This window comes from Stegodyphus dumicola, chromosome 4, assembly GCF_044657685.1.
Source record: "Stegodyphus dumicola isolate Sdum_Otavi_A_Nest chromosome 4, ASM4465768v1".
NCBI lineage: Eukaryota > Metazoa > Arthropoda > Arachnida > Araneae > Eresidae > Stegodyphus > Stegodyphus dumicola.
This window is the reverse complement of record NC_140771.1, coordinates 120,431,624-120,449,339: the sequence shown is the minus strand read 5'-3', so window position 1 is coordinate 120,449,339 and position 17,716 is coordinate 120,431,624. Positions and strand designations below refer to the sequence as shown.

The window sequence follows — 17,716 nt, the reverse complement described above, 5'->3', positions numbered from 1 at the left end:
ATTATTTTGCTTATTTTTAATGCCTATAAAAATTTTGGCGAACGGGTAGGGTTGGGTAGGGTTTTATACCCTACCGAATTTGGATAGTGTTTTATACTCTTTATGTTATTTTGTTGGTTTAAAAGTATTTTTTCGATACGTCAGAATAGATTTTTCAACTTTTACCATAACTGTTTCATGTCAGATACATTCAGGCAGTTATTGCGTTGTCTGATACGTTTATTACATTGTCGTAAAAATAAACACTAAATTTTAAAAGTTTACTACTTTACTGATAAGTTTTTAATTTTGAATAATCTCACAAATTATCCTATTCATATTTTATTTTGAAAAAGAATTCATTGAGTGAATCCTTACTAATTTTCTCATTATCTTCCAATTATACTCGATTACTATTTTGCTGTAATTTAATTTTAAGAATAATTTCAATTATTTAGAAAATCGTATTGCAAACTAGCTGTCGATTCGCATCTCACTCGAATTTTCCTTTCCATCTACTTAAATCTCAGTTTTTTAGCTAAGTTACTTCGGGAACCGCCCAGACAGGAAAGTGGTTAGTGACTCTAACTACCGTACCGAAGGGCCCGGGCTTGAATCCCGGAGAAAGCTGGATGTTATTTGTCCGTCCTGTCATAGGAGGCAACGATGGCCCACATATTAGGTGCCTCCACAATATAGTGTCCACCGCATCCGGCCTTAGTAGCGGCCAACGCCTATAAACGTGTAGCACCCACCACAGGGGGAGAAGTTGGGATATTGCTAATTCAAAGGTATTTAATGCGCACAAATTACATCCATTTTACTTATGAACTAGTGACCTATCAATATGTTGCAGAAATCAGGGCTGCACATGTATACTGAAGTAGAGGGAAAAGAAAAGTCATTAACTAAATAAAATGGCAGCAAATTAGCTAGTAAGTCACGATTTCTTATGTCAATCTGGCACGAGATCTTAATGTAATTATTACTTAATAATCCACAACACAGTACTCGTGTCAGAAACCATACTCCCTTCTTTTTCAGTGACCAGAACTGCAGTTTAAGGCTATAATTTGGCTTCTCATTTTTTGAAAACGTATCTAAATTGTTTTTAAAATGCAAAAAGAAGTAACAAAATGAAAATTTCCTTATTCTGTTTCTGGCAAGTATGCCAAAAGTTTACTTGAAGCATTTTGAACTTCTTACTCTTTTGGTTCTTATTCTAAATACAAACAGTTTTACATATGTTTCCTGACTTTGTGATTCTCTTAGATAAATAATAGCTCAAACATTTAACACGCTTTTTGGAAAAGCTGTCTCATTAGACCCAGATCATTGAAGATAAATAACACTGCAGAAATTACAGTTAATTAGCAATGCCACACTTCAAGAATAGCAATTAAATGGCAGGTATAAACACATTGTTTGAAGGTAAATAAAATAGATCAGTTTTATAAGAACTCTTAAGAGTAGCTATTTATCTAAATAATTTTGGGAAATCTTAAATAAACTATAGTTTGAAATCATTTATCATAACAAATTTTGAAAAGAATCTCACAGAGTTCACGTAAAGCAGGATAGAAATTTGCAAAGTATAAAGTGGCATTAGGAAATGAAAAGAGCGCTCGATCTGTACATTAAAGCCAAGTTAACTGAATACTTGAATAATAGAGAAGATTTAATGCATTATTTTATGGGGTTATAATAGGGTAAAACTAATTAGTCCAAAATCCTAAAAAATGTGAAGCAAATTATCGCTGTACCTGCAAGGAACTACAAAGTCATGGAAAGATTTAAATAAACACTTTTATTTAAACAAAATTTAGAACATAGGTGCACGTTCTTGTACTAACAACATCAACCACTGCTCGTGGTGATGTAAATAAATGCAACAGTCAAATTCAAATTGAAACATGGAATAGTAACCCTCTTGGGGGTGCTCTCCTTTAAAATTCGGGTAGAAAATAGAAGTCCAACCTCTCATCAGAGTAGGCTCTGGCAACCATTCTTCTATGTAATATGGGCATGTCAACCACAATAACAACAACAACATGGAGTAGAGAACAAAGGTTGCACATTTAAATCTTATTTTAAGCTGGCTTAATAATTTTAACCGAAGCGTCAAAATCAATTTATTGGCAGTGATTAAAGCAAAGCCGAAAATCAAAATATCAAAGCTGACAAGAACTAAACGTAGCGTGCAAGAGCACGCCAAAAATACTCTCTGTCCTAAAATCCTAAAACCATAATTTAAATACTAGCTACACTCATTTACATTATGATGAGGAAACGGAAAGGAGTTATAGTAAAGCCTGCAATAAATAACTGATTAATGTTAATACTAATTTAAATAATAACCTTACAATTATTAGATAACAAAGAAATCCGGTAAGCTAAACGTCAAGTATTTTTATAAAGAAACAATGGTAGAGAAAGAGATTGTAGAGTCATTAGGTTTTCCTTTGGAGCAACAGAGGGGAAAAATGTGCAATGGCCTCGCCGGTCTCGAACTCTGGATCTCTCGAATACACGTCGGGTATGCTTCCAATTACACCACAAAAGCATGTGGAAAGGAGGGGAAAAATACCTTATATAATGCTCCCTTTTAAAAGGCACCTGGAGATTGGGGAATCGAATCGATAGATCCTGGTGGTGACGAATTTTTGTCCTCCATCTTTTTTTAGTTCAAGTGATACTGCAGAGTCATAAGGTTTTTAGAGATTAGGCGTTCTTTGCGAGAGGGGTGTAAATTATTCTAGGCCTTATGTAGGATGTCATAAGGAAAACTAATTCCTATTCTGAATGCACGTGAAAAAATCCACGAGAAGTCAGTGTCATTCTCACTTTCATTTCCTAGAAACTGACCCTTGAAAAAACTACTTTCTTAGTCACTTGTCTATAGGTAAATTTTCCAGATTAATAGCTAGCTTTAGTGCGCTTTAGTGCTCGTAATGGATTAAAACAAGCAAATAAATTAATTAGATTAAAAAAAGCAAATAAATTAATTAGATTAAAACAAGCAATTAAATTTTAGAAAAATAATTTAAATTCAATTCCGTTGCTAGAAAAAGTAATGCGGAAATCCATTTTGAATTAGGCAAAGAAATGAAACAATTTTAGAACTAGATAAATGAAATTAATTCCTTACTTTCCTTTTTTTTTTTTTTTTTTTTTTTTTTTTTGTCTGCTTATTTTTAGTAAACCTTTCTGGAAATTACTCACTACTAAAGATTATCTGTTATTATCAACGATTACTTAAAAAAATACAAATAACAATTAACGCACAAAATATTATTATAATTTCGTTAATATATATGCGAATATATTTTGCGATTACTTTTAAATGATTTCTCTAATTACTGAAGTAACTTCTAAATGATGCATGGAAAAATTCTTTTATACTAATAAATTTAAACATAAACTGAAATTTTTATCCCAGGCGTAAATGTAATTAAACCAAAATGTAGTTTTGGGTGAATAAATTTGCAGATCCCTGGTATAAGGCTTTGTGCGGCTTGCAAGTACTGTAAGGAAATCTAATGATTTTACTGTGTAAAAACACCGTCATATATGGTTTCTTTGTCCAAAAATCAGTGCATGTTTCAATCAAATGCCTATGATTTCATTATTTAATTTAATTTTTAAAATCGCCTAATTCAGTACTTAAGAATCAAAAGTATTTTATTTCTTATCTTAAAGCAATTTAAATTCATTTAAATTTCTTTTTATTAATTTTTTATTCGAAACAGCTCCGTAGTGTAAGAACATTTTTCAGAAGTAAGGATAAATTATGTTGTATTCCATTCCCCTTCGGAGAGCTGCCTGAAGGAGAAAGGAGAATAAAAATAAATAAAATAAAGGAAAAGCATATTTTTACTTAAAACTACAACGAAACAAACTATTTAAATACCTCCCCCCCCCCGAAAAAAAAGGAAAGAAGGGAAAACTTCATTGCAAAATATTCTTAATTATTACAAAATACGAAGTGTAAACATATGATTAATTTAAGAAAATTACTTATATTCTTTAAGTATTAAAAAACAAATAATTTATGTTCATCTAAGGATTTTTACTAAACGCCTCGAAAGAAAACTCTTACAAGGTGTTTATTGTTTTCAGAAAGCGAATCTGATGTTCTGATAAACGTCAAATAAATGCACAGTTACGTCTATAGTAATGAATTTCTATTTTTTATCCAAAAAAGCGTTTAAATTGCTATGTGATAATTATTTATTATGACACATAACGATAGGTTTTCACTGTCATTCAGAAGAATTGTTTTTAACAGCTGTTTTAAAGCATATGATTTTACATTCTCTATCTTGAATTTTTGGAGAACTTGTTCTAAAATTAGTAACAGCTTAGCTAAAAATTGTTTCAAGTTCTAAAAAGAAATCTGCACACCAGATACAGTTTGGTATGCAGATTTTACTAGAAGATGAGGTTAATGATATTTATATTTCTTGAATTTCTTTTTATTTTGAAGCTTTATTCGTTAGTCCTTTATTCTGCGACTCTAGTCTACGGTTTTCAGGTTGTAATGTTTCTTTTCCTTTAATTCTACTTAGTCACAGAAAAAAAAACCGCTATCGGGATCTATTTCCTTCGTATCAAAACTCACTTTTTTGAGATAGATAGCTGGAATCTTTTCAAAGAACGCAAATAAGCAATGTTTGAAAAAATTAGCATCCTGCGATTATTTCAGTTTTAACTTCAACTAGGCTCCTAATGTAATGTGGTATTGGTTTTAATTCATAATATAACTCAGAAATACACTTTTCTACTCATTTAAAAATTTTTATATCTTTTCATAGACTCACTTTAACCACACTGGCAAGAAATCCTGTGAATACCCCGAGAGTTCATATCCAGAACAGAGTGTTTGAGTATGAGCTGCGAATTTTATTGACAGAAAGAGAAAACGACTCAAAAGTAAAATTACTATAAAATACGTACAATTTATAGCTAATCGATGGAACGAAAGGAAAGAAAAGAGAATTCTTTTGATCTCCTGATTCGACAGGGTGCTTTTCGATGGATCGAGATGAAAATGATTTAACTGCTTGATCAATAATGTAAGGTGAAAAGGCTCTGCCAATAGCAACTTCTTTTAAGTAATTTAGTTCTTCATCTAAAACCGATTTGGAGAACTAAGCTTGAAGTGCACGAAAAATGGTGGAATAAAATGAAGCTAATTACTGTTTTTTTAGTCAAATGATATGATGTGAAGTATGGTGGAAGACAAACAGATGAATTTTATTTCTCTCGCCTTCTTAGCATGCCTTCGTAGTTTAATAGTAGTAGTTCGTAGTTCAGCATGATAAGAGCGTATCGAGAGGTTCGTGGTTCGAGTCCCGGCGAGGGCGTTACTCATTTTTCATCTCTCCTGTTTCGAAATAACCTAATGTCTCTACAGTGGCTCCCGAAATAGAAAAGGTGGTGGATGATGATTCTCCACCACCAGGATTTAGCCATTGCGTCCCCTAATCTCCAGTCTCCCCTTTAATAATATAAGGTATTTAAGGTATTTCTCCCGCCTTCTTAGCATGCCTTCGTAGTGTAATGTTCAGCACGCTCGGCGCGTACTTGGCGGGTCCGAAGTTCGAGTCCCGGCGAGGGCACTGCTCATTTTTTATGTCTGCTCCTTCTAAAAATCCTAATGACTCCACAAGGTTTACGGTAATCAGCAGTATTGAAGTTGGATATGTTGCGTGTAACCAAGATTTCGAAAAGCGGTTGAGAACTGGATGTATCAAGTTAAAAAGTGAATTGAATAACAGAATCAATGGAATTCATCTTTGAAAGAAATTTAAAATCATCTTTATCACAATCAAAAAGGGTAAAAGTATCGTTAACGTAGCGAAACCCTGCAAGGAAGTTTAAAATTTCAAGTAATTTATCAAGTTTCAAGTATAATGCATATAGCTATTAGCAAGAGAATGGAACTATGAAGGCTTTCCATGGCTAATCGTCTGTTTGGCGAAATTCTTATTTTAAAAAACAAAATGTGTTTGTTTCAGACAGAGGTTTTCAAAATTAGTATAAAAAATTAAAATAAGATAGAAACTAGTCCTGCAAATTTATAACTATTATGCTAGTTCTTGCTGCTTTAACTTTTGTTAATTTAAATAACTTTATTTGGAAAGGTATTCATATGATACTGTTGTTATCACGAAGAGGGTTAACAGACAGTTAAGTGTATTTTTGTATGGTATTTTAGTATTTTAGACGTACTGTCTCACTTAGTTGAAATGCATTATTCATTTCATTTAAATTTTTTAAGTATTTTGCGACTTTGCGCAACTAAATTGAATAACCACATTATCATATGACTCAACTACATAAAGGATATTTATAGAAAGCAGAATCATTTTATATTTTCGCGTAATCATTTTTTTTTATATTTGACATTCAGGACAACAAACATAGCTTTGTTTAAAGTAATTTTTTCATGGTCTTCCTAAAGAATTGATAAAACTAACCTAAACATATGTAATAATCTATTGCGGTATACTGTAATATTGCAGTTCTTTCAAATGTTTCGCAATATAAAATAGATTACTACATTCAGTGTGACTAATCATTAACATATAAACGTCTCTATACTCTAAATGAAATTTTAACCATCAGTATTTCTTTTATAGAATTAATTTTAAAGTTATTTTAATTTACAATCATTAAGCTTAATTTGCTTGCGCCATTTTTACTGCCACAATATCATCACAGGCTTCTGTAAATAAAGGCGACATAAAATTTTTTATTTTTATTCAATGTATATAATGAGAGTATTATAGACATTTTGTTAATCGGGAGATTAACTTCTAAAATATGTGTTTATCTTCAGTTGGCTAGTGATAAACACATTCTCTAAAGAATATATGAACAAACAAATATCATGCATGATACAACTGCTCAGATGAAGGAGTCTTGATATTTTAATAATAGCAATATCTTTAAATTTATTTATTTTATATTTAATGTAAATTAGAAAATTATGTGATACAGAATTTGGACACTTTCCCGTCTACGTTATATATCAAGTAAATATCTGCTCAACAGAATTCCTTATATTCAGGATTCAAAGTAGAAGATGAAACAACAAATATTATTGTTTTGAATATATTTCATGCTTTCCTTTAAATTAAAAATTATTCTTATGTCTCAAATTTATTCTAAAAATATATGTATTCCTCTTCAGGACGCGAACGACACCGACGAATAAAAGATGAAGGATAGAGGTCCGTGGAGGATTCCGGCAATCTTCCTGCTATTTGCCGCGGGTAAGTTCACTTCATCTAGATTTTCATCTACTTTTTCTATTGTCTACCGTGTACTTGGCCTTGTGCCTTTTACGGTAAGATAATTCAGTTTGTTTAATATGGTGATGTACAAGGAAGGAAGATACTGTTGTCATTGTATTACTTAAAGATGGAGTTCAATAACTAAATGATAAGAAACCTTTTGTTCTGCTACAGGAACTATGTATTTAAAAGTATTTTGCGTACTTAATGTCATAGGTGCAAAGAGATATGAGATATGACGGCTGATTAAATACACTCTGTTTTATACTTTTGTGAGGGCTATCTGAAATTTTTAAGCAATTTTTTTTTAATTTCGTGTTGATTTGCAGAATATGGAATATATTCAAACTAATTAATGAAGAAATTGAAATAATTTTGAAAAATGTATTAAGTGTATTCTTAGATACATAAAAACCTATTATACTTTCATACTATTATACTTTCACTTTTTTTTATTTTTTTATATGTATTTAAAAGTATTTTGCGTACTTAATGTCATAGGTGCAAAGAGATATGAGATATGACGGCTGATTAAATACACTCTGTTTTATACTTTTGTGAGAGCTATCTGAAATTTTTAAGCAATTTTTTTTAATTTCGTGTTGATTTGCAGAATATGGAATATATTCAAACTAATCAATGAAGAAATTGAAATAATTTTGAAAAATGTATTAAGTGTATTCTTAGATACATAAAAACCTATTATACTTTCACCGGGTTTACCATATCATCTGTAGGAATAGCAATAGATGGTTATTTAATGGAATTAAGTAATCTAAAATGCTTACTGAAAACATCATGAATTATATAATGTTTTTTGCGCATTTATTTACAACAATTTCTCATTCAAGCAGCACATTAAATTTAAAAACTAATGATTATACTTTGAGTTTCTTATTCAAAAGATTTCTACATTATTTAGAATATATCGTTTCGCAACTATTATGCAGTATAGTAGGAAAAAACTTATTTTACTGACAGAAGAAGAAGATCCAAATTGAGGATAAATTTCCGTTAATAATTTTCTCACATTTTCTAAGATTTATTTATATTTACATAATAAATTAGTTCTCTGAGTAAGTGTTTCATTCCATTGACCACTAACTGAAAAATTACAAAATTTCATTTATTCCACGTGGCTTTCAGATTACTACTCTATAATGGACAAACCAATGAGTAGTTTGCAGTACATTGGCTACGTCTGTAGAACTATATTTGAATTATTATTTATATACAAACTATATTCTGCTTAACTGAGCCCAGCCACATATTGTGTTTTTCCTAGATACTTGAATCTACTGTATCTGTTCTTGTATTGTTAGATTTGAATGAATGCGGGCATTTTTAAATGGACAAGAAAACCTGTTACCCTTTAAATAATTCCTCAAATTGTTTCAGTTTCATAACTATTTTTTATTGAATGGTATTGCTTGTTTTGTGGTAATTTTAGTCAATAAAATTTAAGCTCAAATTTAAATAGCGGAAACTTTTTATTATGATTTTACTACTGTGCTGATATGCATCTGACATTTATTTGGTTACTATTAATAATGTATCAAGTATTAGCTGGTGGTAAACAAATTTCAGGTTTCCATGATCTGATCTGTAATAATTCTAAATAAATTCTATAAAACTGAATGTTTTATTTCTTAAGAAAAATCATTTATCAAATATTATAATAAATTTTAGTAATACACGGGCTTCTAAATCTGTAAAACTATAAATCCTTAATATCTTCTACTAAAAATGTGTACTTTATACTAAATGTATACTTTTTAAAGAACCACCGAATTATGCAGAAAACAATTTCAGACTCGACGTATACTTCTACGGCAAATATTATTACTTACATTAACGTTAAAAACAAATAAATATAATCAGTTTTCATAATTACGATAGACCGTATTTAAGCTAAGTATGTAATTTTCTAGCGTAGTCAGCATTAAAATCGTAACATCGAGTTTGAATTTTTTTCTGCATAATTCGGTGTTTCTTTAAAAACTCAGTTATATACATTTAGTATAAAGTACACATTTTTAGTTCGGACTATCAACTGTAATCATCTTTTTATCTAAGAAATAAACGAGATCGTCATACTAGCCCTTGATGAAATGAAATGGTTCAGTAACGGTGCCAATGCATATTTGTAATATGATTTTAGAGAAAAAGGCGTACTTACAAAGATTCCTAATATTAAAACAGATGTTATAGCTCTTCGGGATAAATCAAGAAAATCGCAATGTAATGCAGAATTTTGGCTGATAGAAATTCATGTGCGCAGAAACACACGAAAGTGATTCTGCAATCGAAATTTTGAAGATTAATAAACAGGTACCATGATAGCAAAGTACATCTTTACTTACTTTACATGACATCGGTGTACATGTGTGACTTTTACAGATTAACAACCATGCATTTGATAATATGCCCTTTCATTTCCAGCTCTTCTAAATTCAGTAGTTTAATTCATAGGTAAATGATATCATATAAGAGGCTGTATGCTTTCTATATCATACTTTTCAAGTTTCACCTATACCAAAACGTTTCAAAAGACAATGGGAAGACTGTTTACGATATATTCACGTGCTATCAATGAATATCATTGTCAGAGAGGGTATGGTTACCGATGAAAACACTGCACACAAAATCCTCATGAAAAATGTAACGCGAAAAGAAAACATCATGGTAAAAAAGGCAGCAAAATATTTCGAAGTTTTGAAATTTTATCGTAAAACTATAACTTGCAAAATATCATATGGCGTGAAATTTTTTTTATTTCATTTTTTTTCAAGCTTTAAAAGTTTCGAAAGTATGTTCGGACTTGCAATTTGTAATATGTAATGATTTCTGAACACGAAAACAAAAGAGAAATATGTTTACAATAATTTTTCAGATTTTTCAAATTAATTAATAATTTTTAATTTGAAAAATCTAGAAAAAAGTCAGGTATCAAAGTAAGAAAATTCCAGGTTGTAGAATTACATGTAAAAGCAATCAAAAGAATTGTAAACTAATATATTTAGGTATTTAGAATTAGAATTTAGTTAAATTTATTATAACTTAAAGTGTATATTTGTAAAGTTTCAAGAAGAAATATAATATTATAAAGAATTATAAAATATATCTTTTACAAATAATTGTATATTTCAGCCTTCTCAATGTAGGATGACCCAAGGTAATGACCCTTCATAAACCCCTTTTCTTTAATGTATTGCAAATGAAATACTATCTAGTTGTCCTCTCAGGTTTTTCAATAAGAAACAATCGATAGACAAGCCATTAACAATAAGAACATATTAATGAAATTACACAATGAGAAGAATAAACAGAAGTAAAATAAAATTCACTCTCTTCTGAAAAATTGTCAGAGAAAGGAAATAATTTCATATTTCGATAATTAATTAAACAGTTTTACTATAAGCAGTTTTTATATGCAACTCATTTTATGTTATATTACTGATTTTTTTTTTGTTATTTTTTTCCACATTTTTCACGAATGTGTTATTAAATTCTTACAAAAACGATTCCTTAAGCTAATTACGAAAATTAAATTTCTGCTGACTGCTCCGCGTAGTTGCAATTTTTGCTCTTTCCACTTTTGAATGATAAAGCTTCCTTCTTGACTTTTCAGCTTAAAATAGTAAATCATTCAAAAAAGAATATTTAATAACAGCAAATTATTCCTCATTCCTTTTCCCGTTCACAAATCATAGCATAATGCTACAGTGAACCTGCTTCTGGAATTTTCGACGTATAAAAGCTCACATCTGGAAAGTTACCATCATGCAGTATTTTTCAAGTTACTGCTCTTTGTTTTATCACGATGACCATGACACTGTTATAGTTTGTTTTATCACGTGATGTTATTTTAAAGCTGCGAAGTCGTAATTTTATTTCTTACTTCGGACTTTTCTTCATGTTTTCTTTTTATTAGGATATTTTGTTTCATGTTATTTTCCTTCTCGTTGCGCATTTCGCAACCTTTTTGTCCGCAATGTTTTCGGCGGAACCTAAGAAGTTTCGAAGAAGTAAAAATTATATATCAGCAATCATGGAAAGTGGAAAATGAAAGTTTGGTGAGGCTTCACTATGCATACTCAACAGCAAGAGATCACTTAATAGTAAATTGTTGCTGTTGAATGAACAAATGAACAAGATAATTTTCTTAATGCATCCATGAGAACTCAAAATGATAAACCGTCAGCAATGGACTTCGATATGCACATTCTGCTCACAAGAAAGAGTGCAGTTTTTCTTAAGCTATGCTGTGAATAGAGTTAAGAAACAGATTCAGTATACTAGTAATAATCGACACTGTAAAAAATGGCTGAGACCAAAAGGAAACCAGGCCTTAAAGAAAACGCAGAATTGAATCCAAAGGAGACTTTTCTCTGCATATGGTAGGATATGAATCTTATGATTTATTCTGAATACCAACAATAATATAGACATTTCGTATTAAAAGTTAGAACATTTGAAACAAATTTAAGCTACTAGACAACCTGCATTAGTTAAAAGATCTAAAGTAATTCCTCAGCATAATAACACTCAGTCACATAGTGAGACAGTGGCCCGACAAAGCTTTATAATAAAAACTTCTTCCTTATCCGAATTCAGATATTGGTCTTTCTTTTATTACTTTTTCATAAATCTGCAGCATTGTTCATTTCAGTAAGCACTTTCATCAGGTAGAAAGAAAATTTTATAAATTAATATTTTGCTACAAAACTAACTACACTTCGAAATAGGGATTCATCATCCGTCTGAAACATGGGAAGACGCCGTAGTAAATCTTAAATACTGCTATATTAATAACGAAATTTATCCAACAGCATTTACAGTTTGGAGATTATTGTTTCAATACTGCATTATTCTCCGATAAACCCAATGCGATGTAAATAACGTTGCAAACAGTAGACTGGATTTCAGTTTTATTAGAAGCTTTACCTGAAATGAATTATGATGAACTTCATAGTTCCCAATTATTAAAGATTGATAGAAATACAATAAATTTTTATATTCTGTTCATAATATTTACTTTACAATAGACTTTTACTGTATTAAATTCGCTAAATATGCTAACGCTTGCTGCAATGCCGAAGAAGAACAGAATGACTATTTTCTTTACTCGGTCGAATGCCCACAAAGATCAAAATGGCTTGCAGTTGTTTCCACAACGTAAGGTATCATTACGATCTGTTGCCAAAAGCATATCTAAATGTAAGAGCAACTAACCTTCAGGATGAAATATATGATGAATTACTGGACTTTGTTTTAACATATTGCTTTTGTTTAATTTTGCAGTTATGACATAAATATTTCCTGTTTGAGGCCTTTCCTTCGAGGATATGTACTCAGTTTTGGTTATCAGGTTTCATCTTTCTCAGGTTGTTTGTTTGCTGTAGATTCCATCTCCTCAGAAGACTAATCATACGTTGGTATCTTTTGCTCTTTGATTATACAGATTATTTTCCTTAATGCACGATAACGCAAAGAAAACTAATCTCTGGTTAAAGACATCGCGGGGGTGTGAAGAGCAGCTTAGAATAAAAAAAAAATTTAAACAGATGGGCAAATTAAACAGATGCAACAAGACAACAAACAGAATTAAACAGATGCGGCAACAGAATTCAGCAACAGAACAAGGTCAACAGATGAGGTTCATCCCTGTTTCTAGGACAAACTTTTGTTTTAAAGAGCAGTTGTCTAGAAGCTTTACTATGATTAAGAAATTGAACAGTATGAAAAAAAAAATTTAATTTTGGACGAAAACAATGCGCAAATAAAATTTAACCGGAGAAATAATTTTAGAACATTACAAATACTGATTAAATTTATTAGAAATGTGCATGTCCGTCATAGTACCTCCACATTAAGTATTACTTAATATTAAGTTATCGTATATGTAAGGTAAGTTTTTTTTATTTCAAGAACTATAAATAGACAAATTTTATTGTAATTTAAAAAGGAGTTTTGCATGATGTAGGTGGAAATTATTTAGTAAAGCTTTGCTAATCATCCTTCTTCTCTTTATATCAAAAATAATTAATAATAAATTTAGGGAATCACTGTTTAGTTTACTCAGGCGATAAATGTTCAGAGAATATAGCTGTGTTGATTATAAAATTTATGTTAAAAATAAATGTATTATCAGAAGTGTACCATAACTGTCAACCTTGAAATATGAAAAACCAGCAAGTTCTCATGGGAAAATCAGGAGTTTCAATAAGGATTTCGTGTTACTCATGGACGCTTTTTCCAAAGAACTCCAAACTCTTAAATTCCTCTTATAGGGCATGATTCGGGTTACTGAATTTATAATATAATGCTTGTAGTGCCATAGGAATTTTTTTGAAGCAGAAGAGATGAAAAATGAGCAATGCCCTGGCCGGGATTCGAAGCACGGATTTCTCGATTACGCACCGACTTTGCTGACCACTAAACCACGAAGGCATGCTAAGAAGGCGGAAAAAAATGACTTATATGCTGATGTAGAAAATATTAATATTTATCTAGGTATTCTAAATTATTTTCTTTGGCTAATTTCATTTAGGGAAGACAGCTTTTGTTTATAACAGTAATCTCAGATGCAATAAGACTAAAATTAATAAATAAGGCCCGTACTTTCGCGTTGAAAAACTTGATAATATGTCATATATTGATATAAAATAAAACTAAATGCTAATACTAACTATTAAACATTTCTTTAATCTTCATAAAAGGTTCTGCAAATGATTGTAATAGTTTAAAAATTAATTAAAAGTCAGATTAAATAAAATTTGATAAACACGGAATATTGGGCTGAAAATCGTCACGGTTGTGGAATGAAACAGTTAAATTTTATGAATATAATAAATTTATTCTATTGTATATAAACATTTAGTTTAATTGGTTTCCTTAATAAAGGCTTATAATTAAAAACTGAGAAATTTCGTGTTTTATGGGGGACCAGAAAATGTGAGGAAAAATCGGCATACTCTGTAAAGGCGGAAGAGTTGGCAACTACATACTCGAAGGGACTTATCGCATTACGAATAGACCATCCGAATATAAGCTGCATAGAAATTTACTCGTGATGAGAGAAATAAATGTCATATTTGCGAATTTAGGCTTGCGTTTCATAATAAACGAAAGTAACTCATGTAGAATAGATAGGAAACAAGTAAATGTTGATTCATTTTAGTAATCTGTTTAACTTGTTATAGCTGAATTCCAAAATCGATCATCCTATTACTAAAACAGTGGCATTTGAAAGAATATGATAACAAAATATGAACTTAGACGAGGTATAAGTAATATGACTGTCAGTTGTTTTCAAGAAGGTTTATGTTAGTAGGATTATGCAGTTTTTCTGCTAGATTATTTATTTTCTTAAAACTTAATAAAAATCATAATTAAAAATGCGAATGTAATAGTAACGTAATAATTAATAACTCAGATATTTATTTATAATTTCTAAAACATGAAATTATCACAAGGTATTCATTAGGATAACCTGTAGGTAGCTGATTTCTTTACTTTTTATGCTTTCTGTAATTATATAGTAATACAAATTATATGTAGTAGTAATTTAATTATTGTTCACATTTATAATCACTGAAATGTTATAACTCATGGTATGGCTCATCTAACATTTTGTATTGAAATAAGTAATTGCATTACTCTTCTGAAAAAAAAAAAAAAAAAAAAAAATTCCTCGCATCATTTACTATTTTCAAAAATAATAGTCTTATGTTATATAATACTGACTATACTTCTGTTATTTTTTACAATAATTTGAGCTACCAAACAACTGCAGTTAAATTTATTAAACTCTATTATGATTTATTGCATAAAACGTTAAATTCTTTTAGAGATTTATATTATGCGTTATAGGGAAGCGTGCATTTTATATCATATCATACATTTATAAATTAAGAATGTTTTTTTCTATTCATTAAATCGAATAATTTCTCTTAATAAAACTAATATCTTCATTTCTAATTCCTTGTAGAATAAGTAACATATTATGTAAGATTCTAGCGGTATTAATCGTAGTTAACAAACTTCCGTTAGCCATAAGTAGTATAGAAACTAACAAAACAAAAATGCAAGCAACGCCTCAGGAGAAAAAACAGGAAATTTTCGCATTGAAATAACTGGACCCCCTACAGCAAAACTTCGCAGTCCTAAGATCGCATGAGCTGTGTCACTCAGGTATCCGACCTTGAAAAGGAGCAAAATCGAGACGCGTTACTCGAATGTTGTAGAGATCATTAATAGCTGGGATATTGTTTCGCAACGCAGTTAATGACATCACAGTTTACAAGGCTGGGTTTGCATGATGATGACTCCGGGAAGTTGTTCTGAAAATGTAAATTGAAATGGAACCTTTATCATCCATATATTAATTTCTTAAGATATTTCATGAATCCCACTCTAACATGTTGTGGTCTGGGACTTGCAAGTGGATTAGGTCTTCTCAGTTAACTTTCGAATCAATTTTGAAAAGTCTTCCCAAGCATATTTTTATGGAACTTTAAGAAGAAAAAACTTTTAAATTATTGAAAAACTGATAATAGATTTGTTTAAGAAAAAGTAATTGTAAGCATTTACTTCATAGATTTATCAAAGCATACGGAAATAATCGGCAAGCCATGAATGATAACTATGTGGGCTTTCTAAAAACCGAAAGAAAATTTAGCAATATCCGAGACAAGTCTAGACAAAGTTTATTTACTTGATTTTGACATTACAAAGATTAAAACTTATGGGTAATATTTTTTTCATATTTGGAAGTAATTAGGAAATAAAAAAGACTGCACAAAGAAGAAGAAAAAGGAGAAGAAGCAAAATCAGGAAGACATGAAATTAATTTTATCAATTTTCTGAACTAATCTGTACTACAGAATTAATAATATGCTAATTGACTGGCATTAGAGATGCTGAAAATAAATATACCTATGATATGAATCTCCTATTAAAAAGTATTTCTTATCTACATCATTAGCGATTTATTGTGAGAGAAATATTTGCAGAACTTAAGTCAATGCCCCCTGAAAACTTAACCACTTGCAACTTATATGAACTTTTATTTTAACACGATTAGCTTACAAACCTTAATCCCTTAATGAAAAACGCTAGATGATTACCAATTCAACAATTTTTCGTTTTCTATTTTATTTCATTATCGAGTTCTTGCAGCCCTAGTTATAGCATGACCGTGTTCAACAAATCGCAAAGCTTGGATTAGGTCGCTCATATTAAGAGCTGTCTCCAGTGGAAAGGTGCGGGTTGCACCGACCATCCTCGGGCATCACCTTAAGGGTATCTTTTAAAGAGAATGAAGAACAAAAATTAAAAATGAGGTGTCTGTCTGTCTGGAGTAAATGAGCATCGGACTGAAATCACGAATTGGAATAAATCGAATGTGTTTCTAGAATTGTTTTCTTATCAAGTGAGTAATTAGTTCCTTTCGATAATACCATAAATAAAAAATACGGATTGAGAAAGTCAGAAAGGTTACATATGACTTTTTACATTGTTTGAACCATGATAAAAACAATCATCTGCATTATTTATTGCTTTCACTTGCTCCATTTTCTATATCATTTTCAGTGTTTTACTTTATGCTATAAGAGAGAGATATTTATTATTAGATATATGTAAGATGATTATTATTCTCATCAGCTCATTTTCACCCTTGGTCGTCAATTTATTTACTCGATGATTTCTTTAAAACATGATTTCCCGATATCACAAGTGACCAAAATCAGGGATGTCCAATATTAATGATATGTATGTAGCTAATATAATGGTTTAAATAAGTGACATGAGTTAATCGGTTAAATTTATGTCAGTCTACGAACTGCCCCTTTTGAGAAAAAAAAAGAACTTATAAGGGATGAAATGCGATTTTAATTTTACTTAAGTTCGGGTCATTTCATTTTGAATGTTTCCAATCAAGCAGTTACTATTGTTTTTGTCTACTGGTAAATCTTTAATTTTATTTAAATTTGGGGGACCTCATTTTTAACGTGAATTGGATTGGACTTATTAAATAACGGTAAAGCATACCAGAGCTTCTTGCTTAAAAAGACGGATACCTTCATAGAGGACTTTCTGAGAGAACCTGGCTCATATTCATGTTACACATCACTTTGAATGTGCGTTTTCGATATGTATGAATTATATGTATGAAAATCTTTTATATACTCGTAAGAAAAGTTTTCGGTAAGACAATAAAAATATTAAAAAATGGGGAAATAATTCCATTAATAAAACAATGAAGTAGGGGTAAAACAACATGTCAACACGTATTCAGATAGGCAAATGAGTCGTTGAGAACCGTGATATCCAGCATGCGTATTGTCGAGCAAAGAAATTACACCCTTATCATACGTTATAAGAGATCAAAACTCCTTAAAATCAATATGCGTGTTAAACCGTTAAACATG

General features: G+C 30.5%; 1 protein-coding gene across 1 annotated transcript in view; it reads left to right on the top strand.

Annotated features, from left to right (window-relative positions):
* LOC118181974 (uncharacterized) overlaps window positions 1-17,716 on the top strand; it is a 103,551-nt gene that overhangs the window by 34,462 nt on the left and 51,373 nt on the right. The window contains exon 2 of the mRNA XM_035351219.2: window positions 7,178-7,259. Within this exon, the coding sequence (XP_035207110.1) occupies window positions 7,205-7,259 (55 nt within the window). The 5' untranslated portion in view covers window positions 7,178-7,204. The remainder of the gene's footprint in view (window positions 1-7,177; window positions 7,260-17,716) is intronic.